Below are 27,509 nucleotides of genomic sequence, written 5' to 3' on the forward strand. Positions count from 1 at the left end.
TGTCCACAGTAAATCTCCAGATTGGCATTCATGCTCTTATTTCCTGATTTGCAGACGTTGAATCCCAAATGCACAAGGGTTCGAAACTGCTGGGGACCCCCTGTGGTGCTGTGGACGAGACTGTTTGAGCCTTGCCTTGCCGAGCGCCTAACTAGAAGCAGAGCTGGGGTTCCCCTCCTCTGCATCCACTGGGCTTCCCGTGGGCATTTGCAGGAAAGCAGCGTCCCCCACCAGCCCGGGCCCCTTCACAGGGACCCCTCACCCACGGCCCAGCATTGACCGGGGAGGATGTAGCAGCCTAGTTTATGACCAGAGTAGGCTTTCCCCTCCTGCATGTTTCCCATGCTTAGAGGATATTAAAATAGTCTTGGCAGGGGCGCCCGGCCACAATAGTCAGCCACCCGAGCTGTAGTCAGCTGCCACCCTTGGGGTCCAGGCCAGATGTTAGAAGTGAAACCCTGTTTTAATGAGATCCTTCTGGTATTGCCTTTGGACGCCCTCCAAGGCAGTTCCATTTTACACTAAATTCCATGTTATGGCGGGTCATCTCGAACAGGTCTGCACACATAAAAACATTCCCACTGCGCTCTGTACTCTAGCAAAATGTGGACAGAATGAGGGTAGGAGTCAGGCCCTGGGCCATGAGGATTTTTTACAAATATATACACACATTGAAATGTAAAGCAGATAGGAACATGTCGAGCGATTTAGACTGCAAAATCAAACGGAATTCTCAGCATGTTTTCGTACATTTTGCTGTTGATGAAGCTGGGGTTTGCATATGCTAAGGATCGCTTCTCGGGCAGCAAATGCAGTTGTCTGGTGAGACAAATCCATCTCTGTAGAACAGAAGTGACAGTAGTAAATTAGCTCCAAAGGGGAGGACGCAATTTCTAATTCTCACACCTTTTCTGTTTACTCTTTCTGGCTCTGAGAGAGAGTGTGAGCGTGTGTTTTCGTGTGTGTTTTCTTCTTGGCTATCTGGCCCAGCTCCCACTATATCTCCACAGCCCTCTCCCATCTTTATTTTGATCGGTTCCCTCCACCACCTTGAGTCACCTCGGCCCCAATCTTGAGAGCAGAGCAGGCACCTTTCCAGGCAGCTGCAGTTCTGCTGGAAAACCTTGACGATGCATGAACTATTGACAAGGGAGATGCTGAGCTGACTCCACCATGTGGAGCGATGTTCCAGAAGCATCAATATTTGCAGAAACAAAAAGAAGCGCTACATAAAAATCAGCAGTCCGCGGTTGGGGTTTCAGGATGACTCTGTTGTTACATCTTCTCTCCTTAGCCCTTGAGACTGGATAAGTGTGTTAAGCACTAGTGTCCGTCCATATAGGGCCAGCCCAGCAGCAGAGTTGTTCACCTGTGTCTCATCCAGTGGCTGTTAAATCATAGTGCAGAGCTCCCGACCATAAGGTGTTTTCATTTCCTGTCCAAGGAGGGATGTCCCCACCATGTAGTCACAAAGGCACTGTCCCAGATCCTGCCTCTGGCTCTCTGCTTCCTGGTCCCTGGTGTGATAGTTTCTTGTGGCCCTGCATGGCGTGGCATTATGTGGTGTGCTCCCTTCCCTCGGGAACTGTAAGTAATAAGTTCTTTCAGTGGCATTAACCTTTCTGTGTTGTCACTCAGTCACCTCCAAAAATTAAAATCTCTTGGAGTTGGTTGGGACAACTAGGTAATTTTTTTTTCTGTGTAGAATTTTGGAATCTGTTTGTTGGTTAGAAAAGGGAGGCAGGGCAGCTAATTGGGCACCTGGTTAAGTGTGCTTTCTCCATAAGCGTAAAGAAGTGGTACAAAATTCTTCTATCACTGCATCTGATCTTTGTTCTTAATTTAGGTCTCTACATGAGCGTTGTTGAAAATTTCGATTAATCTCTGCTTTTTTGTCCTACAGAAAGCATCCAGCCGTGTTGTTAACGTGTAGACCTTGTCTGTGACTTATTTTGCTGAAAACATAATAAAAATGATGTTATTGATTAAATGTGTTACTGGACACGGGGAATCCATCCCTCAGAAGCACAACCAAGACCAGGGTGAGAAGAAAAAGGCTTTATTACTTGCAAGTAAGGAGAACATGCAGGATTGCTCCTGAAGCAGTATCTCCCCAAACACGGGAAAGGAATCGCCTTATAGAGGCAAAGTTCACCCCAACTTCCTGCCCAAGTCCTCACTGAGGTCCTCTCATGTAAATGAAGGATACAAGCTTGCTCAATTTGGATTGGTTGACTATGGGACATACTTCACTGGTCAGTTCTGAAGCCAAATTTGTATTTAAGCCTGGGAAGGAATGTGACTTTCGTTCAACAGCAGGACTTCAGAAAGTTGTCACACAGGCTAACCCTTGAGCCTTGGCTAGTACAGGTTACAGTCTAAAGGTGGCAAATTGAGACTCTCATGGCTGACCCATGACGTAATACAGAGGCAAGTAAGTCTGGAGATCCCAGCTCCTTTCTAGGTGGAGAGTCACCAGAGTTCATCTCTGGGGCCCATATTTCAGTTTTAGCCAGTATATTTTGAGGGCAGTCTAGTATTTCATGGTTCATGACTTCCTGCCACCTCCTGCAAGAACAGAAACTCAGAGCAAAGTGTTATGACCCGTTTACTTCCTGTTTTGGGCTTCTAAGTGGTGGCAAGCACCTGGGCATTTAGGAGACCCTAGACCCTAGGTTACAAATGGTTTCCTTCCTCTTTTAAGGGGATGCCGTCTTGAGTCATCATTGGTTTCTAAACACATTTCAGTAGTGTATGGTGTGTGGGTTAAGAGCGTGGATTCAAGGGTCAGGTGGCTGTTTGCTAGCTGTGTGCCCTCATGGAATCCCATAACCACTTCATGACTCAGTTTCCTCATCTGCAACATGAATTTAAATGGACCAAATCATAAGTTGTCAGATCTCTCTGACTTAATTCATGAAAAGGGCTGATGCACATAGTAAGCACCCTCTGTCATTAGCTTTACTGTTGCTGTTTATAATTCTTTCCAAATAATGAATTGTTTTTGATTCAGGTATAGATTTATGGCTGAAAGTTTTCTGACTGGCACCCTTGTCTAAAAACTCCGTTTTCTTCCTGTTGTGCTGTTGTGCTGTTGTGCCTAAGTCCTCAAGTCTTGTCTGTCTCCTTGAAAGTCCTTTGTTATGAAAATAGTGACAGTCACTTCCTGTCACGCTGGGGTGTAGAAGGGACTCCTGGCTGTGGCCATAATTACCAAGAAGGAAAAGGTGTCCGCAGGAGTGAGAGCAGGGTTTCTAAACCTTGGCACTCTTGAAATGTTGTTCCAGATCATTCTTTCTTGAGGTGGACTGTCTTGTGAGTGGTAGATGTTTAGCAGCATCCCTGGACTGTACCTGCCAGATGCCTACAGCATATGAACACACGCACCCCCATTATGACAACCAAAGATATTTCCAGGTACAGGTTGAGCATCTCTAATTCAAAAGTTGGAAATCCACTATGCTCCAAAATCCAAATCTTTTGAGCACTGACATGACATCATAAGAGGAAAATCCCACACCTGACCTTATGTGACAGGTCATGGATTTCATGCACAAAATTATTAAACATATTGTATAAATTGCCTTCAGACTGTGTGACTGTGTGTGTAAGGTATATATGAAACATAAATTAATTTCTTGTATAGACTTGGGTTGTGTCCCGAAGATATCTCATTATATCTATGCAAATATTTCAAAATCTGAAATCCCAAATCTGAAGCATTTCCAATAAGGGATACTCAACATGTATTGCCAAGTGTCTTCTTCTGGGGAACAAAACTGCCCTCCTTTGAGAAACTACTGACCTAGACCGAGAGACCAGAATGAGCAAAGTCATTCTGCAGGAAAGCAGGCATGTGCTTGGAGCAAGGCACGGGAGAGATGACAGCGGAGGTTTGGAAGCCGTGCTGAGGCCAGGGGCTTGCCCAGGCAGGAAGGAGCGCAGTGGGCTGCTTGTGGTGAAACAGCAAAGTTGCTGTGATGGTTTTGTGTTGCATCACGTTATTATCAGGCCTGTTAGAAGGAGAGGAATGAAAGAGGGGTTGGGAGAGAGTAAGGATCCAGGATCAGAGTGGTGGCAAAGAGAAGAGAAAAGTCAGGTGGGTAGCATGGATACGGAGAGAAGAGAGGATCTGGGAGGCTTAGTGATACCATGTATATATGTGTGTGTATATAACTGGGTTAGCATACTCTTCATGTAAGGCAGCAGATAGTAAATATCTTCAGCCTCGGTGTGGGCAGTATGGTCTCTGTTGCAACTACTCAGCTCTGCCATTGTAGCATGAAAACAGCCATAGACAATACACCAAGTCATGGGTGTGGCCATGTCCCAATAAAACTTTATTTATACATACAGTCAGTGGGCCAGATATGGCCTGCAGGCCTCGGTTTACCAAGCGCCAGTCTAGACCATTTTGAAATAAACAGACTATGCCCACTGGACAGCTGTCAGTATGTAAGTCTGTTAAATACTTAATACAAATTCTGTTTTTAATGCCACAAACTGGTGCCCTTGGTATTTGTTTCAGCTGAAGATGCAAAACTAACCTCGGAGCTGCCTGAGTATTAAGTGTCTGCTTTTCTCTGTCAAATAAGCAGTATTTCTAAGGGCTGGAGGGTGATAATTTAGCAAAGTTTGCTGATAAATCATGTTTGCATTAACTGGGCATAATGGGTCAGTGTACAACTAAAATGGTTTGTGAAGCCATTTGTGAAAGAGGTAGAGGTAGGGAGTATTCTAATTTTAAGAAACAAAGTGTGTACTTGGTTTGTTTTGAGTGTGTTTTTATTCCCTAGTGAGGTGAGACAAACTCATGCACAGACTGTTTCCTCTCTTGTGAGACCAAGGCAATTTTCACTTCAAATGGACAGGACTCTACTTTTGAAGATCCGACCGTTCTTTTTAGCATGTGGTCCTTATTTTAAGCCTTCCTCAGTTTATCTTGATTGTGTCTTTTTTTTCTTGGGAATAATTTTGCCTCATCTGGTGGTTGTCTGTTACTTCATATTCTCTAAAGTTTGTGATCAATTGCATGTAGACAGGGACTTGCTTTTCATTGGCAACAATCCAGAAACAAGCAGAAAGACAAGTAGAATAGAGCTGTGGATAGTGGCCTTTTGGGGGGTCAATTCCACCGTGTTATTGGTTTTCAACCACAGCAGGGTCGACTAGATAATGTTTGGAGACATTTTTGGTTGTCCCAGTGGGAGTGGATGCTACTGGCATCTAGTGGAAAGAAGCTGGGGACGCTGCTCAACAGCCTGCAAAGGCACAGGACAGCTCCCACAGCAAAGAATGATCCAGCCCAAAGGTCAGCCGTGCTGCTGCTGTGGAGATGCATCAGGGATACAGTTGCTAAGTGCTGGCAAGCCTGCTGGCTTCCGGAATGCCTTCTGGGTAGCTGAGCAGCAGGCACCAAGGACACTGACTTGTTGCCCTCACATGGATCTTTCATGCATCCACCACCATGCTTTTTGTACTTCTCCCTTTTAACTACTCCTGCACCTGCTGCTGGGGCAGTCCTGAGTGTTGCATCTGCCAATGACATTCTGATCATTGTGCCTACCTATGTCTTGTTGGGCAGAAGAGATGTGTTGAATGTCGTGGGACAGCTGAGAGGTACAAGGTACAGAAGTCTCACCATGCCAGCAGACTGCGAGCGGATGTGCTCATGAGCCTTGGAGTCCCATTAGAGGGATGGGACACTGGCAGTGGTGGAGGTCGGCTCGCCCTGGAAGAGAAGTGTCCTGCCTGGAAGTACACGTCTTCAAGGACAGCACCTTACACAGCACCTGGCCATGGCCGCAATCTAGCAACTGTGGCCTAAGAGGAAGTAGTCGAGCAGGCCTCAATTACATAGTCCTTGGGCATTGTCTTAGTCTGTACAGGCTGCTATAACAAAATGCGTTAGACTGGGTCATTTATAAACAACAGAAATTTATTGCTTACAGTTCTGGAGGCTGGAAGTCCGAGATCAAGGTGTGGCAGATGCCGTGTCTGGTGAGGACCTGCTTCGTGGTTCACAGACAGTGTCTTCTCACTGTGTCCTCACATGGTGGAACAGGCGAAGGGGCTCTCTGGGGTCTCTTGTATAAGGACACAATCCCATTCATGAGCACAGAGCACACATGACTTAATCACTTCCTGAAGGCCCCACCTCTTAATACTGTCACAATGGGTATTAGTTTCCAACATGAATTTTGGGGAGACACCAACATTCAGACCATAGCAGACACCTCCCTGATCCAGAATGAATATCAGAACTGGAAAGAGTCCTAGCAGCCGTTTCATCCAACGTCTTCATTGTACCAACACAGAAATGCAAAAAAGTGATGTTTCCTCTAGCTCGTGGTCTTCTGTCCTGATCCATAAGTGTCTGGGGTCTGGCTGCTCTTGCATCTGGCTCTTCCGTCGGCTCCTTGAGGTCCCTTTTATTGCCACAGTACGGAAGAGGAAACAGAGGCCCAGCCACAGTGAGTGACGTGGCTCAGATGCTCGATGACAGGGCACACATAGAAGCCAGCAGTCGTTACTGTTCCCAATGTCTTCCCCATCGAGCCCCCCTCCGGCCTCGATGACATCAGACTGGCCAGGAGTCAGCGAGAAAGTCTTACAAGTAAATGGACTGAAAAAACATTGATTTAGAGTTCATATACAGATCCATCTAAAGAGATGCAACTAATATGAATTTAAGCAACTAGAAGAACTTCTTTGAACAGGGATATGGAATGTACAGACTGCGAGTCTTTATGGAGGTGCCTAATTTCCAGTCATGATTACCCGCTGTCTCCAGTAGAAGACCCAGGCTAACCAAAAATGTTCAAGGTAATGGTACCCTGTAGAGCTTTATCCTGCCTTTTCCTAGTCATTCTGCTGCCATGGGGAAACTCATTCTAGCAGACTGTTTTCAGCTCAGACTCCCACACCCTCAGCCCATCTTTACTGCTCCGTCCCTTTTTCAAGAAGACTCAACTCAGTAGCGTCATCAATGCTGTCTAGAGTTGGAATCCCCACCAAAGAGCATCATCCCGTAAAGGTAAGAAAGTGATGTAGTCAAACCATATACTGAACACTTAAAACCCCAGAGAAAGAGAGAAATAAGGGGCATACTCAGGCCTGCGGTTAGAAATAGAAATGGGCTCTGCATCCGTTTGCAGGTTATCTGGCCCTGCAGTGATGCTGCTGGTCAGAGCTGCCAGCCGTGCAGCCGGGCAGCAGGTGGGAGTGCCATCTGCGTCAGCCTAGAGGCTGCAGGAATTCTGCTTCCTGTGCCTGCGGGTCTTACAATGTAGGGTAAAAGGATGAATCTTGGAATCACGGGGTCTAGGGTTCAAATTTTAGATCAGCCTCTCATCACAGGTGTGAACCTTGGGCAAGTTACCTAATTTCTCCAATATTTTCCCTTCTTATGTGTAAAACAAAGACAGTACCGGCTCTGAACAGCTGCTGTAAAGATTTAGGTAATGGCTACAAAGCTCCCAGATTCGGCTAAAGGTAGCAATGCAGTCAGGATCAGCTGTGCTTCTCGGAGCATCAATCCTTCAACGTCAGTTCTGTGGCTCGGTGTTGCTTGAGAGAACGAATGAATGAATGAGTGAGTGAATGAGTGAAATACAGACAGTCCCTGGCTTGCTATGGTTCAATTTATGATTTTTTGACTTTACGGTGGTGCAAATGTGATTCAGTAGAAATCGTACTTATGAGTTCTCATACAGCCATTCTGCTTTTAACTTTCCATAGGATTTTCAGTAAATTACGTGAGATGTTCAACACTTTATTATAAAACAAGCTTTGCATGAGGTGATTTTGCCCACCTGTAGGCTAATGTAGGTGTTCTGAGCACATTTAAGGCAGGCGAGGCTAAGCTGTGATGTTTGGTGGGTTAGGTGTATTAAATGCACTTTGGACTTTCAGTATTTTAACACGCGATGTTTTATCAGGACATGACATCATTGTAAGTCGAGGAGCATCTGCACACCACAAGCTGGACTTCTCTTGCACAATTGCTCCAGCAGTCACTGAGATTTGTTTGTCAGGAGCCCTCATCAGCAGTGAATGCTGTGCTCTGAAGCGTTTAGTAGATGTTTCTCGACAGTGTTTTACAGTGACTAAGCACAGTGTCCCACTGCCGGGGTTTGGAGCTCAGCCCCACCCCTACCAGCTCAGTGATGTGTGCCCATCAGTCACCCTTGATAGATCTCGGGGACTTATTCTGTGAATGGGGAAGCGCAGGTACAAGGGAAAGACGGCAGAGGGAACGACTGCCAGGAGGCTTGAGTGAATTCGAATAAAGCCCCAGAAGCAGTGCCAGGGTGAGAGTGGGTGCCCTGTGAAGGCTGGCTGTCATTATTATTATGACTGCAGTGTCATAGCCCAGCATGAGGTCTTTTCAGGATATCAGGAGGATGAGACATAGCCCTCCATCCATTGATCAGCCTTGCTGGAAACCTGGACGAGGAAAGCCTGGAGCTATAACGCTGCACAGCATGGTGGAGATACAGGGGAGTCACTGCTTGAACACACAGGTGGGTTGTTTTGTTTTGCTAGGAGTGGGTCAGGGAAAGGAAGGTGGGTAAAGAGAAAGAAAACAGGGGAGAAGGGAAAGGTAAGGTCTACTGTAAAGGGCCTGTGCTTTTATCCTCCAAAAACACAGAAGAGAGGAATCCTTGCAACCTAATTTATGTATGGTTTTGTGAAGAATTACAGGGCTGTATGCAACTGAGTGCAGAATTAATGACAGCTCCCACGTTTGCTCCGTTCCGTCAATATAAACTACCTATTTTACACACCCGTTATTACCGGGAGATGAGGGAGGGACGGGGTGGATTGGGGAGGAGCGAGTGGATAGGGAAGTGAGCAGGGGACGGGGCAGGAGAGCGCAGACACAGACGCCTCCTTTCATGGAGGTGTGCTCCCATCTAGTGAGAATTTGGTTTATTGCAAAGTCAGTTCGATTTGGGTAACGGGAGGCAGCAGGGCTGATGATATTGCATCTGATGAGAGCCGAGCCCGCGAGCTCCTGATCCCGTTGCCTCTGTTCGGGTGACTGAGGGAGGGTGGAAGGGAAGCAATCGCCAGGCCAGGTGGAAAGGCACCCACCTGCTCGGGTAACCAGGGACTAAGCCTGCAAACCGGCAACGTCGCCATAAACAGTGGGCAGAACAAAGTCAGGAGGAGTGGTCACTTTGAGAACCCTTGCTGCTCGATCAGCAGACAGCAGAAACGGAGTGAGAGGCCCTGCCCCACCTCTGGCCGGGGAGCCGAGCATGGGGGTCCAGGTTACACGGATCCCCCCACAGCATTCACCTCCCTGGGATTACGAGCCCTCGAGCACCCCAGGGCCGCCTGTGGGCCACACGGGGCGATCAGGCCCCACCAGACTGGGCTGCCTGTTTTACCTGCAGCTGCACAGATCCCCCCACCGACAGCAGGGGGCCACTTTCCTGTCCTTGAGGAGGGGCTGTTGCAGCTTCCCCACTGCCCTCAGACCCCTACGTGGACCCCCAGCACCTCCTTCCATGCCTCATGCCACTGCCTTCTTTTCGCAACGCAGCTGTCATCCACATGCAGTAGCCATCCTGGCTCTTCTGAACTTTTCCTTAAAAACCTTCATCCAAAATTCCTTTGAGTTGCCAAGCAGCTTCCCACACAGGCAGTAAACGAGACACACTGGGGGAGGAAGGGGACACAGAGAGGCTGCGGCACTGAGCTCCTGCAAAGAATATGTGAACCGAGGGGTCGGGGGACGCCCAGAGTGGGATTTCTGCAAGAGACAGCCATCCAGGGCACGTGGGGCCGCCTCCACTCTGTTCCCTTTTGCTTCTTTTTTTTTTTTTTTTTTTTTTTTTTTTGTTTTTTTGTCGTTTTTTCGTGACCGGCACTCAGCCAGTGAGTGCACCGGTCAGTCCTATATAGGATCCGAACCCGCGGCGGGAGCGTTGCCGCGCTGCCAGCGCAGCACTCTACCAAGTGCGCCACGGGCTCGGCCCCCTTTTGCTTCTTAATAGCACTGAAAGGGTCCTCCCATGAAGGCGTCTCATCCCTTCCCCAGTCTTCCTTGGTCTCACACTCGTCTCTCTCCCCCTGCCCTTTCCTGCCTGCCTGACCCCACATCGGAAGCCGGGAATCCTGCAGCAGTGTCCACCCCGTTAATGAAGCGTGGTTGAAATGCGCGCTGCCCCCTTCAGAGCTTGCTGGCTGTGCCCGCTCTTCCAGCTCTGGTCTCACCTGCCTGGCCTCCCTCTCGCTGCAGGTTTTTCCCACTCGGCCTTCACGTTCGGGATCGAGAGCCACATCAGCCAGTCCAACATCAACGGGACGCTGGTGCCGCCCGCCGCCCTCATCTCCATCCTGCAGAAGGGGCTGCAGTACGTGGAGGCTGAGATCAGCATCAACGAGGTACGTGATGGGTGCGGGGCTGGGCTTCCCAGCAGCGGGGGGCTCGGGGCCCCGGTCCACAGCCCGCGTGTGCTTCCTGCAGGCGTCTGAGAGCAAGCTGGGGTTGCTTGTTTGGTTTTTGTTACATGTTGAGTATCCCAAATCCGAAATCCTAAATGTTCCAAAATCTGAAGTTTTTGAGCGTCAATGTGATGCTCAGAGGAAATGCTCACTTGAGCATTTCAGATTTTGGATTTTCGGATTTGGGGTGCATAACCAGTAAGTATAATGCAAGTATTCCAAACTCAGAAACAAATTTCACACTGTGAAACGCTTCTGGTCCCAAGCATTCCTGGGAGCCTGACAGAGGGCATAACCAGAGGGACAGTCAGGGACAGAGAGATGATGGCCCTGTGTTAAAGTGACTTCAGGTGCTGGTTTCCCGACTGTGCTCTTTGTGGAGCTGATCCGGGGAAAGATGGAACAAAAACCATCAATTAAAATCACACAGATTCTTTTGTATCCCCTCCCACCTTCTAGATTGGGGCTGTGCCATTTTGATAGAAATTTTGAAAGTCAGTTATTTGGGTTTTAAACAGTTCCCTTCACCTCCCTGGCCGCTTCATCTGTGCTCTCGGGATTCAGCTGAGTCCCACGGATGAGTCCACGTGTCCCAGCTCTGTCCTGCCTTCCTCCTCTCCTGCCTCAAGTTCAGAGCACACAAAAATGTGTTTGTCCGTCCACCAGGCAGCACCCTGAGCACTTCGGGTTTCATGTGATGCGAGTATTTGGAAAGCACGTCTTACTTTTAAGTGTGTACAGAAATTTTTTTGATAGTACCAGAGAATCGAAGGATGTTCAGACAAAAATGTGAATCAGAGGCTCAGACTGGAGCTCACTCGGGAGAGCGTGGTGCTGACAACACCAAGTCAAGGGTGATCCCCTTACCGGTCATCTTTCAAAAATACAAAAACTGTGAATCAGAACTAAACGAGGTCATTGTCGGTTGTATCGTGGCTGTATTCGGTCTAAACCCTGAGCCCAGGGCGTCGTTTCAAGTAGCTGCAAGTGCTTATTTTATTAGATCAGATGGGCACGTGCACCAGGAAGGAAATCCTGAATGCTGCAGGCATCTCTAAATCGGGGCCGATGCTTCCAAAGACTTACTCCTCCCACAAAAGTGGGTACTAAGAGATTCCACACTTGCCGTGGCACCGGGCAGGGTTTCTCCTGCTCAGCACTTGGTACATTTGTGGCTGGACCCTGCTCTGTGGTGGGGACTGTCCTGTGCACTGGAGGATGTGGACCAGCATGCCTGGTCTCCACCCACCAGCTGCCAGTAGACCCCCCGCCAAGTGGTGACAATGAAAAATGTCTCCAGTCATTCCCTGATGTCCCCCAAGGAGACAAAATTACTCCCCCCATACACACACCCCTGCCCCTGTTGAGAATCCTTGCATCAGGGATATAGCACTTTTGTCTTGGAATAAAGGACACACGTTCACATGTCCTTAATGCCCCAGTTCAGGTTGACACTTAGCAAATATCAGGTCTCCCTCGGGACAGCCATCATACCTAGTTCTTCATCGACGGTTCCCCTTGTCCACGTCCCTGTCCTTGGCCCACCGTGGAGTCCCTCTGCCCTGCCCCTACAGTCCGGGCACCTGCTTGATGCCGCCGACCCCCGACCCCAGCCCCTGAGCTCCCAGGCGTCTCAGTTTCTGGGCCACCTTCCTGCACCTCTCCCACCTGGAAGGCAGAGTCTGGTCCTGGAGGTCCTCTTTTGTGGGTGCTGACGGCTGCCCTTGGCTTACTTTCCCAGGATGGCACTGTGTTTGACTGCCGCCCCATAGAGTCCCTGTCCCTGATAGACGCCGTGATGCCCGACGTGGTGCAGACGCGGCAGCAGGCGTTCCGCGAGAAGCTCGCGCAGCAGCAGGCCAGTGCGGCGGCCGCAGCGGCAGCAGCAGCCCCGGCAGCCCTGGCAGCAGTTTCCCAGCAAAATCCACCAAAGAACGGAGAGGCCACGGTCAACGGGGAGGAGAACGGAGCACACACAATAAGTAAGTGTGGGGCTTCTGGCGCTTTATTGTGCTTCTAAAGCTGGGCGAATGCAACGACTTCTTAGAGATCTGCCCGCTCTCAACTTCTCACCAGTTGCTTTCCAGTGCTTGCTTACTGTCTGGCCGGAAGACCTTCACGTTCCCTGGTTGTCACCAAAATCCTTAGACCCGACCTTCTCGACACCCATCCTGGATTTTATGAAATCCTGCTGCCCTGCTCCTGAGGGCTCACGTGTAACAGGGACAAGTACCAGATGCTCACTGTCCAACACGAGCAAGTGTCTCTCTCAGACTTCCATGCAGAGGGTTTTCAGCCAAATTACGGTCTAGTAGTCGAGCCCATGGTCAGTGCAAGGGCACCACGCCCCGGACACCAGGCATCATCTTACTTGGTCATTGCGAAACCCCGGGAGGTTAGACCTGTTAGCTAATGGCCCAAGAGTAGGCAGCAGATGAGTCAGAGCTCGACAGTCATATCATAAAACTTGCTCAGGCCCGGTGCACCTTCCACCAACTAACTCCCACATCAGAATATCTATTTAAAACTAGAACAACAGAGACAAAAGAGGTGCCCTGTCCTGGGACCCACAGTCAGAATGCAAGGCATGCCTGTGCCCCATCCAGGACCTGAGCCATTCTGCCACTCCTCTGGTCTGAGGTCGGCTCCTTACCCGTTCCCCATCTCTGGTCTGTTGCTCTGGAGGCTGTTCCCTGCTGTGGCCGTGGGAGTGGGAGTTCTTCTGCCCAGGCTGAGTCTGGGCACTGACCCCTGCCCCAGGGAGCCCAGCCTCCTTCTCTTGCTCATGCACGTGGCTAATACACCCTGGCTCACTGCTCTTAAGTTCTGCAGCAGCCGCCTCGACCCCCTTCTCAGCACCTCACACCTGGTCTGCAGACCAGCCTGTCGGGGCTGGAGCATGCCACGGCTGCCTGTGGATAAGTGAGCAGGTGACGGCCTCCTCTGCACGCCTCTACAGATTCCCAGGCCCCCACTGCACGGCTGGCTAGGACGCCAGCTGTCCTCTCGCCATCATCAGGGGATGGATCCACCAAACGTGGAAGATCATTTTGCTTTTCTTCATCTTCTCCGAGCCACATGGGAACTTGGGAAGCATAAAAGAAGTAGCATTTTTTCATAGCCCCACTGTTCCTGAGGGTAGGCTGTGAAGATTTTGTGTCAGGCTTCTCAATCCAAGCAGGGTCACCAGGTATTTTCATATTTTTATGTGTTGACCCAGAAGCAGTGGATCTTAGGTTACCTGCCACTGAGAAGTGAGTCCTTCTCTTCCTGGGGTTTTCCACCAAAATACCTGAACAAGAAGATGTAACAGCAGACTCAGCTCTACACTGCATTACAAAACTGTCAGCTGCTGCTGACTGTGTGCTGGTTAGACTGGACCGCTGCCTTCTCTTTCCCGTAAAGCAGGGGCTACTAAACTTTCCCTAAGGGGCCAGACAGTGGCTGTCACAGGCATTCAGGGCCAGGCAGTCTCTGTCAAAGTGACCCAACTCTGTCTTGAAATGCAGAAGCAGCTGTCCTCCTCTGCTCGGGCTACTGTGACAGAGCACTGCAGATCTGCGGCAGAAACAGCAGACATTTCTCCCTGCAGGCCTGGATGCTGCAAGTCCGAGCTCAAGGCGAGGCAGGCTGGTTCCTCCTGAGTCCTCTCTCCTTGGCTAGTAGACACCATCTTCTCCCTGTGTCCTCACATGGTCGTCCCTCTGTGTGTTTCTGTGTCCTAATCTCCTCTTCTTATAAGGACATCAGTCGTATTGGATTAAAACCCACTCTAGCAAGCTCATTTTACCTTAATCACCTCTTTAAAGACCCCATCCCCAAATACAGCCACTGTCTGAGGTACTGGGGACACGGTTCATCCCGTAACAGTCGCTGCAGGTAATGCATAAATATGTGGGCGTCAGTAAATAACTTAAACGTTATTTATGAGGAGAGGCTGCAGCAGGCTAGATTTTGGCCCATGGGTCATAGTTGACTGGCCCCAGTTTTATGGAATAAATTAGTGTATTCCTCACTCGAATTTGAAGACTGGCAAAATACAAAGAGACATAAAATACCCAATCACACAAAGCCATGATTTAGTTATAATCATCAGAGATGGTATCGCCTAGTACATAAAAACAAGGTGTTCCTAAAACAGAAGCCCCCTGAGAATGAGTTTCTTTTGTATTGATAAGCCACGTGCCTTTTTGTGTTTCCTACAACAGATAATCACTCGAAACCCATGGAAATTGACGGGGACGTTGAGATTCCACCCAACAAAGCCACAGTCCTTCGGGGCCATGAGTCCGAGGTGTTCATTTCTGCCTGGAACCCTGTCAGCGATCTGCTGGCTTCTGGGTGAGGATGTCAGGTTGGGGACGCTCCAGGGTCAGGGGAACCCCTGCTCGTCTCTGGCATTCTGCCTCAAGGGACACGTGCTGTTGTCTGACCTCGTGTGTCACGTCTTCCCGACATGAGCAGATCCCGAGCGGGTCCTGTGCACTCCACAGCTCTGTGTGTCTCGGATTGTGAAGTCGGCATTCCTCACCGTGTTCTCCATGGGATGGGGAGCAAAGACATTTAAAACTGCTAAATGCAGAGATGGCGAGGAGGGGGGGTGCATGGGAGGGGTGGAAAGAGCTGTTCCCACCAAGAGCCAACGTGCGCGTGTTTTTATTCTGCAGGTCTGGAGACTCGACGGCCAGGATATGGAACCTTAATGAACACAGCAACGGGGACTCCACCCAGCTTGTGTTGAGGCACTGTATACGGGAGGGGGGACACGATGTCCCCAGTAACAAAGATGTCACCTCGCTGGACTGGAACGTAAGCATCTTCCACCCCCCAGGCCCCTTGAAATGTCAGGGTGCGGTGGCCCTGCCCTGAGCTGCGGGCTCACAGGTGCCCTCCATCTCCAAGAGCTCCTGCTGAGGCCATGGCAGGCACAGAACGAGCTGGGTGTTGGGTGGCCGTGCCTTACCATGGTCAGCACGCATGAGCGAGTCGAGCCTGATGGCTCTGTGAGGGGGACCTCACAGCGTGAAGGCGGGACCCCGGGAAGGCTCAGCTGGGGAGCTGTGACAAGCAGCCAGGAAAGAAAACTTTCCACCTTGAGAGCTCAGGACCACCTGCTATGTGCATTTATACATGGGTCACACGCCGTTCAACTTCTTTTTGCTTTCTGCAAAGTCTTAGGATGACTTTCTGTAGGTATTTTAAATTCTGTCCTTAATTAGACAGCACACAAGGTGAGTGGTTCCACTGTGGCTTTCTCGCTTCCTGGTCCACATGCCTTGCGTTTAATTTAACAGCAGTGTGTGCTGAAGTAGTCAGAGATGACCCGTTAGTCTCTTAATGTGGCATCAGTTATCGGCTTAGGAATATTCTAGACTTGGGATCCTGGCGAGTTCTGTGTGCTTTTCTGGTGCCACCACTACTAAGCTGCTTCTGGGGGTTTGTGTCTCTTTCTGGCCTGCAGAGCAATGGGACACTTCTGGCCACAGGTTCATATGACTGTTTTGCAAGGATATGGACGGAAGATGGTAAGTCCTGCGTCTGTCGTGTTGGGGTTGGACAGGACCTGCTTCTGTATGTAACCGTGAAGTGAACAGACCATGACTTTGAAGTCAACGTTTGTCTGTATTTTTTTGACATAACAGGTAACCTGGAGAGCACCTTAGGCCAACATAAAGTCCCCATCTTTGCCTTGAAATGGAATAAAAAGGGGAATTATATTTTGAGTGCTGGTGTAGACAAAGTGAGTATTAACTTAAAACACATACTTTCAATCTATACATGTTTATTTTCAGTCTCCAGATAACACGGTGTTTTCTTTGAATTCTTAGGCTTTCTCCTTCCCCTTAAGAAATCAAAAGGACCTGTATAGGTTTTGCTTTTGTAATTTTGATCTTAGTGTTAATTTATAGCACATAATCTCTGTCAGTATATTCCACTGTTCTACAGACCTCTGTGCAAAGTGTCCCTTCTTTTGAGGTTCATAGTTCAATGATAAAGAGAGGAAAATATCCAGACTGTGTTTATCAATGGCTGGACAGAGCAGGTGGTGTGGGTGTGCTTTGTGTAAACTTTCACCCCTAGAGTGATGTTAGTGACACAGACTGTTCTCTTAGCAGACTTCTGCTTTCCTAATTTGATAAGCTCCTGCTTCCCACTGTGGACTGCACATTTCCCGAGCAGGAGTAAAACGGACCTAGGGACAGGGCACTGTCCCCTGACAGGCCATGGAGCCAAAGTGGGACTCCCTTGCTCTGCACTTGGGCAGGGCTGCCAGAGAGACGTGATGGCATTAGAGCCAGGTGCCTCTCGAAGCCATCCTGGGGTGGAAGATCCCAGAACAAAGAGGAAGGAGACATAGAACCATTCCGCCACAGAAACTACACTGGTTTCATGATAGTTTGACAACTTTACTCTGTTACTGCTTTCTGTTCATTCAAGTTGTAAAATTTAATATAAAATAATAAACGAACTCTAAACATCATCACACTCTTGGAGAAGTCATGGGTGCACTTGGCAGGGTACAGCCCACACAGGCCATAACTGGCCCATCACCTGTTCTTTTAAATAAAGTTTTATTGATACACAGCCACTCCCATTTGTTGAGAATTGTCGGTGGCTGCTTTCACGCCTTAGTGGCCGAGTTGAAAAGTTGCAACAGAAGACCATTGGCCCTCAAAGCTTAAGGTATTTACCAGGTGGCCCTTAATAGAAAAAGAGTGCCAGCGCCTGTATGTGGATATAACTGTGTAGGTCAGTGAATCATTTGTTCCTTTTCTCTATATTTAAGCCAAGAAACTCTTCATTCGGACTTGGGAGCCTAATTTATTATAATATGAGAAAAGATAAGCTGCTGTGGTTGACACACTAAATGTGTCATGTAACTACCATCAAATTTTTCCCAAGATGTTCTAGTTCAAGTAATACGCATACACAGCACTCTGTCATGCCTTCAGCAGGCCATCGGTAACTGCCACTTGAATTATGAAAATAATTCATGAAAATGATCGCTAACATTTACAGCAAGCACTTTACTACTATGTGTGCTAACCCATCCGATACTCTCAAGATGGAGGCAGGCATTAGTATGATCAATACCATTTTACAGAGGAAGAACTGGAGCCCCAGAGAGGTTTATTAACTTGTCTAGTGACACACAGCTGGTGCAGCGTGGAGGAGGATCAGGCCGCGGCTTACCAGTAACTCTGCCCTCCGACTTGCCGAGCATTCTAAATCGTTTCCTGGCCTCCTTCCCACCTGGCGGATCTTTTATTTTACATTCATTTGTGTGTTTCTCACCAATTATTTATTTTGACTCTACCAGGTGACGGACTGTACGATCAGTAAAAATGCATATTTGGAATCATGTTAGTCTTTTGGGCCATATATGTCCCTCTTTACTCCTTAGTCAACCATGGCAGGAATAATAACAGTGTCCTTGAACATAATACCCATGGAGAAAATGTAATTTATGAGGATGCTGGTGTGACCCTCAGTGTATGCTTATCCCAAAGTGACGAAAATATATTTCACATTCCCAAAGCTTTTGGGAAATGTTTTCTTCGGTTCAATGTATATTTAACATAAATGTCAACTAAATGTTCCAGTGACTGATTGTAGTATGTGAAATTGTATCAGACATTTGTGAGTTTACTTACAGTTTGACCCTTGAACACAGCACAGGTCCACTTATACATGGAACTCTTTTGGTCTGGTAAATACTGCACAGTGCTATAACTGTATTTTTCTCTTCCTTGTGATTTTCTTAATAACATTTTTTTCTCTAGCTTATTTTATTGTAAGAATACAGTATATAATATATATAACATAGAAAACATGTTTTAATTGAATGTTAATGTTATTGGTAAGGCGTCATATCAATAGTCGGCTATTAGTAGTTAAGTTTTGGGGAAGGCAAGAGTTACACGTGGATTTTCAACTGTGTCCGGGTCGGTACCCTAACCCGCACGTTGTTCAAGGACCGATTGTACTCACAATATATAAACCACATTTGTTTGTGCTTGACAAATTAAGAAAACAGTTGCAGACAAACAGTGACAGGTGGTCTAGAGCTGACCCCAAATGTAGGAATACCATGTTTCAAAGACACTTGCTGCTCTGAGTGTTTCCTCTGAATGTTTCTACAATCAACCCAAAACATAACCAGTTCTTAAAACGAAATCTTTATGAAGTCTCACTGACAGACAGGTGTAAAGTTTCCAATGACGTTGAAAATTCCGGTTAATGAAGACTTAATTCCAATGGTATTTATGGAGCTGCCCCTGGCTGCTGCTTTAAGTATGTTCCTAGCATCAATAAGTTCATCAGAATTCATGATTTACTTTGTGTTCCAAGGTGCCGATCACCGTTTTCCTTACTGTAGACCCATAAATCAGCGCCTGACCCGGGCGTAATCCGATGGCTTTGCCACATCTCGTGGTCCTGGTTCATGGAGGGTCGGTCAGGGGAATTTCCAGAAATGTCTGTTTGTGCAGCTCTTCATTTGGAAAACTGCTGAAAAGACATTTAGATATGTTTTGTTACAGGTTTTTTAGCGTTTTGGGATGAGGGGGAATCACCACTGATTTGGGTAGTTTTCTCAGGTCTCAGTTAAGGCTGCTGTGTCCGCTGCAGTTGCCACCAGTTCGTGTGGCTGTAGCTCATCACATGTGGCCGTCCAAACTGCTGTGTGTAAAACACGCTGTGATTCCAAGCCCTAGGATGGGGGGCAAGAAAGAATGTCAGATACCTCATTAATATTTTTCTATACTGAATACATGTTGAAACAATAGTATTTTGGCAATATTGGAGTGAAATAAAATACACTGTTAATGAATTGTACCAGTTTCTTTTTTCTTTTTAATGTGGTGACTGTAAAATTAAAAATTAGTGTAGTGACTCACGTGATACCTCTATGGGACAGTGCTAGGCAGTTAGCTTATTTGGGGAGAGCAAGGTGTCACACCAAGGTCAAGGTTCAGATGCCCTTACCAGCCAGCCACTAAAAACCCCAAAACTACAGAGAAAAGAACACTCCCCTCTGCTTCCCCTTCTCCTAATAATATGACCTCTCCTCATCCTGAACTTCCTACAGCTTCCCTGAAAAATTAAAGGAATAGCTCTATTGGACTGTGCTGGTTTAGAAGGAATAAGGGCCCACTGTCTTTTCTTGCATGATGCATTTTTCGTGAGAAAACTTTGCAAGAAGAATAATTACTAACTTTTTCCTTTGTTTGCGGAGCAAAGACAACAATCATTTGGGATGCCCACACAGGAAAAGCCAAACAACAGTTTCCTTTCCATTCAGGTGAGGTTTGTTTTGATTTCGTAATTTAAAAGTCATGATTCAGAGTTCTGTGAAATGTCCCTTAAAGTAATTGTGAACGCACAGAGGGAGCAGCCTGTGGAACCTCGCTGGTGGGAAGGAGACCCATTTCGTGTTAAGTGTTGTCGTTCAGGTTTGCAAGGTACAGATGCCTCAACACCCACCTGCTCCCGAGTCTGGAAACATGACTGTGAACCAGCCAAAGAGCCAGGGCAGGCTTCTCTGTCCTGCTGCTCCAGGAGGGCTGCTGTGTTGGGGTCCCGAGACCACTCCGTGTTTGGCGGTCTGCTGGGTTGACACACAGGACTCAGCATACACAGCTAAGACTTCTTGTGGGAACGGATACAAAGCAACATCAGCAAAGGGAAAAGGCATGAGGGATGAAGTCCCGGGGAGAACAGACGTGAGCTCCCAGGGGAGTCGCACGGGATCTGCTTAATTCCCCCAGAAGTCAGCTGTCTTCCAGGGAAGCCCATTAGAGACTTGGTGCTGAGGGTTTTCAGCTCCCTCTCCCCCTTGCTGTTCCTTCCCGAGCCCCCTGCCTCCTGCCATCACCTCTCACTTGATGCGTAAATGCCTCTAGGGAGTGTTCCAGTGGGACTGCCTCAGGGGAGCAGAGACTATACAGACATGAGCGGTGCATGGCCACGAGGTCCCCGGAGTGCCAAGTGATCACTTGAGTAAGTGGGTGCCTGAGAGGAGGTCGGAGCAGCCACCCTCAGCCGCAGACCCGCTCCCTGTAACTGGACAGGCATGAGGCTTGGAGGCCACAGATACAACGGCCATGAGGACTAACACATCTGTACCCCTCCTCTGGCTGGTAGCTGTGCTGATGGCCTGAGATGGCTTGTCTCACTCCACGCTCAGCATCCCCTGAGGGCTTGACAGAACATCCCTGTGTGCAGCTGAGACCCCAGGACCTGCCTGAGGGACAGAACAAGGATGGAGTCTGGCTGCTCTGACTTCGCCACCCTGGTCTTTACATGTTCTTCCAACGTCTTGGGGCACCGGGCTCTGAGGACAGAACGAGGGCTGGGCTTTTAACAATGGTCCTGGGCATTTCGGTGCATTGGAAAGTGGCTGGATTTCCCGCTGCCGTCCCAGCAAAGAATCCAGAAAGTAGAGAATGAGACCGTAACTAAACTGCAGAATTAGTTAACCTTTGAATTGTTCCCGTCGTCGTTACTTCTGAGGTCCCTTCAGGGGCAGGGCTCACACTGGAACAAGGAGTAGGGAAAGGCGGGACATGGAGAGGTCTAGCGGGGAGTGACCAGAGGCCAGTCACCTCAAAACCCTCAGCAGAGCAGAGGGTCTCTTGGACTCAGGGAGGGTGTTCATCACGAGTCCTGAACCTTTCACCCAATTTCATCCCTAATATGGGATTCTTGTTGACACTAATTATCCCCAAATCCATGGGATGCATTAATGGTTTGCAGGAGGTTTTTTAATTGGGGTGTCTTGAGCACAGGCTATGAAATCTTTTTCCTCTTCTTTTTTCTCCTCTCTCTGTGAAAACAAATCAAACAGGCCCACCATGGTGATACTGCTCAAGCAGGAAGGTGCGGGGGCAGGCAGCCGGCACACCTCACCTGCCCTTTCTCACCTGTGCCGTGGGAGCAAGAGATGCTGCATGCCATGGGGCACAGAAAGGGCCACGGGGCCTCTCTCCAGAGGCATCTTGTCGTCCCTGCAAATGTGGGAGGAGAGGGTCTTTAAGGTCTTTGAAAGTAAGAGTCTGTTCACGCGGGAATATGTTTTATCGTGTTACTAGATATGGCTTCTCCACCGTGCTGTTAATTGTTCTAAGTCAGCCGAGCTCTGTGCACAGTTGATAAATGTCAGCGTCCTCCCAGTCTTTCCTGCTCCACAGCCCCTGCTCTTGACGTGGACTGGCAGCACAACACTACCTTTGCCTCCTGTAGCACAGACATGTGTATTCATGTATGCAGACTCGGCTGTGACCGCCCAGTCAAAACCTTCCAAGGACACACAGTAAGTGGGACTTCTGAGTTTCAGGCTTGAGTTCATGAGAATGTGATGTGGGAGCCTTTTTATATTTTTTACCTAGAATCAATAGATGCTGTGACAGCAGACCAGTTCCTCTGCAGACCTTTGCTCTTGAGCTGCCACAGCTACCCTAGGCAGTTGGATTAACCCAGTGACGGGAAGGCAGTGAGAAAAAGTGACCCTGAGGTGATCTAGATGTTGGACTTTGCGGCAAAGGCTATGGAAAAACTGTACGAGGATATAAAGGAAAAGATGCTTGTAATAAGTAAATAGATGGGGAGTGTCAGCAGAGAATGGAAATACTATGTTTCTAAAAAGCAAATGGAAATTGGAGAACTGAGAAGCACAATATCTGAAACGAAAATCTCATTAGACGAGTGTAACAGCAGGCTGGAGATTGCAAAAGCAAGGTTAGTGAACCAGAACGGAGATCATAGAATGGCCAATTTGAAGAACAGAAAAGACTGAAAAAATGAGTGGAGGCTTATGGACGTATGGGACAATATTAAACATATATCTGTGTTATATGGGTAGAAAAAAGAGAACGGAACAGGAAAATTACTTGAAGCGACAGTGGCCACATTTTACTAAATTTGGTGGAAAACATCAACATTCAATCCAAGAAGCTGAGCAGACCCCAAGCAGAACATCTAGAAAGATATCTGTACACCTAGGCATGTGGTCAGCAAACACTAAAACCAATGATAAAGAGAAAGTCATAAAAGCAACCAGAGGCTGAAAAAATAATCTCATCATATACCAGAAAAGAACAATATGAGCAGCAGCTGACTTACCAGATTTTTTAGCAAAGCACGTGAGGCTCTTCCCAGTCTTTCCCCAGCAGATCCCTCTAGTGTCCAAAAAACCCCCCATTCCTCAGTTCTCCTGGAAGACCCGTGTGGTCGAGCCCCTCACACCTCATCTCAGCCCCTCCTGAAATGCTTCCCTGCCTTAAACTCTCACAGCCTCCACCTTACACCCCCTCACCATGTCCCTGGTCTGACACAAAATCCTTTCCATCTTCCACGACCCCATTCAGATGTCCTCTGGATTCCCTGGGGAGAATTCATGGCTCCCACCTGGGCTCTCTCCTGTGGCTTCTTGTTTATTCTCACCAGCACCCAGAATGTCATTAGATGTTGGGGATCCCCTGTTAAAGCAGAGGAGTCTGATCAAAGCCCCTGGGGAGTTCCCATCATGCCACCAATTTAAGGGAATTCAGTTCCATTGTCCTCAGTGCCTGCGCCTTTCCCTAGTACCCACCAGTCTCAGCTCCCGGCCCAATGTGTCCCTGCTTCCAAAAGAAGGTGCTTTTGGAGCACAGGCATCCATTGTCCCGTGAATATCTGGCTGTGGTTACAAAGGGACACTTGCTTTTTCTGGTCTAAACTTGTTTCTCCTCTAACCCTGGATGATCTGCAAACTTTTAATAGCGCTGCCCGCAGTCTGTGCGTGCTGTAGGGTACAAAGTCACATAGCTATGTGATTTCCAGCTGCCGTGCCCGGGACTTTACCACCGTGCCACCACTTGGCTCTTTAAATGGGTCTCCTTGTGGCTAATCATTTGGAACAAGCCTCAAGCTAAATGTGTCTGAGCCTACTTCTTCCTGAGACTTCTGAGCTGCTTCTCGATGCTTCCCAGGAATTGTGACTTGGGCTGGGAGTGGCGGGTGGGTGGGGTTGGCACTCCATTCCCAGGAGGGTTCAGCTGGAGACAGTTCATGGTGACTGGCTCCAAATTCCTGGGCCCCAAGAAACCTGCCCATCGATTCTCCTCTCAGCAGCCGCAGCCAGAACCAGCTGCCCTTGTGCATATACACACGCCCACACTCCCACACATGCATGCACACTCACACCTCCACACTCGGCACATGCACACACACACATACATGCATACACACTCACACACACGCAGGCACACTCATGTGAGTGCACATGCACACAAAGTCATGCACACTCATGTACACTTGCGCACACATACGTGCACACACACATCTGCACAGTCACACACAGGTCCACACATTATCCCCTCTCCAGTCTGACACCTTCATCCTCCCCTGGCTCACAGGAGCCCACTCCTTGGACTCACATGCATGCCCACTCACACTCCTGGACACTCACGTCCACATATGCACACCAGCATACATGGCCACATGCTCAGACACATGTCCATGTATTCATACACATCCATGCACTTACACACGTCTGCACACTCACACACACCCGGGCACTCACACGCACCTCTGCGCACATGCTGCTCTCCAGTCTGACCCTTTCATCCTCCCCTGGCTCACACAGGAGCCCACTCCCTGGACTCCAGGCTTTCTTCCTCCCTTTTCCCAGGCCACCCGTGCCATGTGGAACACTGATGTGGCCCTGTCACTTCTTTGCTTCACACCCTTCAGAACTCAGTTTCCTTAAAAAGTAGTGTGACCGTATAATTTATCTTCCAAACCAGAGTCCTTAGGAGTGTGAAATTATTTAGAAAATGAATTATGAGTGTGAAGTTAGTTAATTGTTGGGCTGGGACAGCAGGCATAATATTGTGGGATTGTCCTGAGCAGATGGGGCCCTACAGTCACCCTAAGGAAAAGCCCCTTGTGGGTGCACCTTCTCCTTGGTCTCCATGTGCGGCACAGTTTTCCTCTGCCACAGGCTGTTCCTTTGTAGAACCGTGTTCCCTGTGTGTCCCCCTCTCCCTTGCCTGCCGGGTACATTTGCCTTTGTCCCCCAGGGCTTAGCCTCAGGGTCTCGGGGCCCTGGTGGCCCTGAGGAACAGTCCTGCTCCTTTGTGCACCCAGCATGCTGAGCTGCCTGGTAGAACTCCCCTGCCCTTTGTATTTCCAGGCTGTTTGCACTGGAGCTCAAGACCCTTGGGTGGGTTTTGTTTCTCCCGGGTGTTCTCACAGAGCCACCCTCTGGGCTCTGGCGTGTGCTCGTGCACTTGGGGCACATGGGCCTCCTGTTCCCCGTGGAACCCCACCGTGGCTGAGGGGCTTCGTTTGTCTGCATTGACCCCCGTCCACCGCCACTCGCCAGAAAAATGTAGCAGATTTAGATAGAAGGAGTAGCTGTTGCATTAAAAATGCACAGGGAAGTGATTTCCATGTCCAGTTTTAAAAACAGCTGTGGTTTTGGTGTTTTTATTTGCTGCCTATATTGTATGTGAATTCTTCATTTGCTTCCTTCCTAGTATGGAATTTTTTCCCTTCAAGAAATATTGATGAGGGTGGCTGCTCATTTGTGGTATATGGCTGTGCTTTTATATAAATGAAAAAGGCAAAGTGAGAAAAAGGAAAATGCATGGCCTCCCGGGCTCTGTGCTTTGCTTTCGGGGAAAGTCCCAGGTGGCCGGTCAGCAGGATGAGAGAATCTTGCTCCCCCTGGAGGATGGCCAGCAGGATGACAGAATGCTACTGCCCCCTGGTGGATGGTAGGCAAGATGACAGAATGCTTCTGCCCTCTGGAGGATGGCCAGCAGGATGACAGAACGCTACTGCCCCCTGGTGGATGGTAGGCAAGATGACAGAATGCTTCTGCCCTCTGGAGGATGGCCAGCAGGATGACAGAGCACTACTGCCCCCTGGTGGATGGTAGGCAAGATGACAGAATCGTTTTTTTGTTTTTTTGTTTTTTTTTTTCTGTCTTTTTCGTGACGGGCACTCAGCCAGTGAGTGCACTGGCCATTCCTATATAGGATCCGAACCCGCGGCGGGAGTGTCGCCACGCTCCCAGCGCTGCACTCTCCCGAGTGCGCCACAGGCTCGGCCCAAGATGACAGAATCTTGCTCCCCCTGGAGGATGGCCAGCAGGATGACAGAACGCTACTGCCCCCACCAGCAGTCTCTGGTGGACCGTAGGCAGGATGAGAGAGTGCTACTGCCCACTTGTGTACAGCTGCTGGGATGACAGGGCGCTACTACCCCCTTGTGGACAGCTACTGGGATGACAGAGCGCTATTGCCCCCTGGTGGATGGCAGGATGACAGAACACTACTGCCCCCAGGTGAACGGTAGGCAGGATGAGAGTGCTACTGCCCCCTTGAGGACAGCCACTGGGATGACAGAGCACTACTGCCCCCTGGTGGACTGTAGGCAGGAAGAGAGGGTGCTGCTGCCCCCTTGTGGACAGCCACTGGGATGACAGAGCACTACTGCCCCCTGGTGGACGGTAGGCAGGATGAGAGAGTGCTACTGCTCCCTTGAGGACAGCCACGGGGGTTACAGAGCACTATTGCCCCTGGTGGGTGGTCGGCTGGATGATAGAGCACTATTGCCCCCTGGTGGACAGCCGCTGGGATGACAGAGCACTATTGCCCCCTGGTGGATGGTCGACCGAATGACAGAGTGCTTCTGCCCCCTGCTGGACGGTAAGCAGGATGAGAAAGTACTACTGCCCACTTGTGGACAGCTGCTGGGATTACAGAGCACTATTGCCCCTGGTGGATGGTCGGCCGGATGACAGAGCACTGTTGCCCCCTGGTGGACGGCAGGGTGAAAGAGTGCTACTGCCCCCTGGTGGACGGCCACCATGATGACAGAGCGCTACTGTCCCCTGGTAGACAGCCACTGGGTCTGATCTCAGGCCTTGATTTCTTTTCCAAACCCATTCTATCTTTCAGAATGAAGTCAATGCTATCAAATGGGATCCTTCTGGAATGTTGCTAGCATCCTGCTCTGATGACATGACATTAAAGGTACAGTTGGCATCTGTAGGGATGAGCTGTTTAACCCTAAACAGCCCCCAGTACTCAACGCAAATCTCACATTCCCTGTTCCTTTGGGGGTTATCTGCATTGAGTCCTCTTCCTTCCTCTGTAATTTGTCCCATTACTGACTGTCAGATTAGCTCTCGCCCAGTGAACTCTGATGTACCAATCAAGGGTCCTGCTAGGAGTCCCAGCCCTTCCTGGGCAATGACCTGCAGTTTTTCCAGTGGGACACTCCAATGGCTTGTGTACGGTTCACAGCCAGCAGTCTCTCGGCTCGCTGGAGGGACATAGCTTGCTCATGTTGTTACCACTGTGTTCTCTAGATCTGGAGCATGAAGCAGGACACGTGTGTGCATGACCTGCAAGCTTACAGCAAAGAGATATACACCATCAAGTGGAGTCCCACCGGGCCGGCCACCAGCAACCCCAACTCCAACATCATGCTGGCAAGGTAAGGACAGGACCCCTGCACAGCCCAGCCTCGGCTCCTGAATGCAGCCTGGCCTGCTGTCACTGAGTCAGCAGCATAACAGCAGAACTTCCTCATACGTGGAGAGAACAGGACATTTTGCTGGAGCATTGAACGTCGTAGCTCCCTTTTGAAAGGGCCGAGATAGAACTTTTAATTGAGGCTGGGAGAAGGCACGTGTTGAGAGGGCTTCAGGCACTTGGCTTTGCTGAAGGTTTTCCTGACAGCAGAGAAAGGAAAGGGAAAGAGTTCACCTCGGACCTTGGGCTTGGTTTATTCGTTCAACTCAGGGCTTCTAGGGGCAGGAATTTCAAGCAGGGATAAAGGTTCCCCCAGCCACAGCCAGACTTGACCTGACATTTTATATAGTGAGTCCTCTAAGACACCAGCTTGGGAGGGAGCGGAGTGGCCAGCCAGTCACCGCCAGAATTGGGAAGAGGGGTTATAAGTGACAAAGGTGGCCTCCCCAAAACCACGTGGCTTTAGGCTTCATTCAAGAGCATTATTGTGCCCTGATGCTCGCCAGACCCCATTAAGAGTAG

At 49.1% G+C, this 27,509-nt stretch overlaps 1 protein-coding gene across 1 annotated transcript; it reads left to right on the top strand.

The window, feature by feature from the left end:
* The first annotated feature begins 12,209 nt into the window (after positions 1 to 12,209).
* On the top strand, positions 12,210 to 26,953 carry LOC134367394 (F-box-like/WD repeat-containing protein TBL1X). The gene is made up of 9 exons (XM_063084138.1): positions 12,210 to 12,440; positions 14,667 to 14,799; positions 15,126 to 15,267; positions 15,920 to 15,983; positions 16,101 to 16,198; positions 19,702 to 19,762; positions 21,651 to 21,772; positions 26,409 to 26,483; positions 26,822 to 26,953. Exons 1-9 carry the CDS (start codon positions 12,257 to 12,259, stop codon positions 26,951 to 26,953), a joined length of 1,011 nt encoding a protein of 336 aa, XP_062940208.1. The 5' UTR covers positions 12,210 to 12,256.
* The last annotated feature ends 556 nt before the right edge of the window (positions 26,954 to 27,509 follow it).

Source organism: Cynocephalus volans, chromosome X, assembly GCF_027409185.1.
Source record: "Cynocephalus volans isolate mCynVol1 chromosome X, mCynVol1.pri, whole genome shotgun sequence".
Classification (NCBI taxonomy): domain Eukaryota; kingdom Metazoa; phylum Chordata; class Mammalia; order Dermoptera; family Cynocephalidae; genus Cynocephalus; species Cynocephalus volans.

Bases quoted from the DNA above. Each gene is read 5' to 3' on its own strand.
- LOC134367394 (XM_063084138.1), top strand. From the start codon at position 12,257: ATGCCCGACGTGGTGCAGACGCGGCAGCAGGCGTTCCGCGAGAAGCTC. The intron at 12,441-14,666 runs GTAAGTGTGGGG...TTCCTACAACAG, and splicing joins GAACGGAGCACACACAATAA to ATAATCACTCGAAACCCATG. The intron at 19,763-21,650 runs GTGAGGTTTGTT...CCTGCTCCACAG, and splicing joins ACAGTTTCCTTTCCATTCAG to CCCCTGCTCTTGACGTGGAC.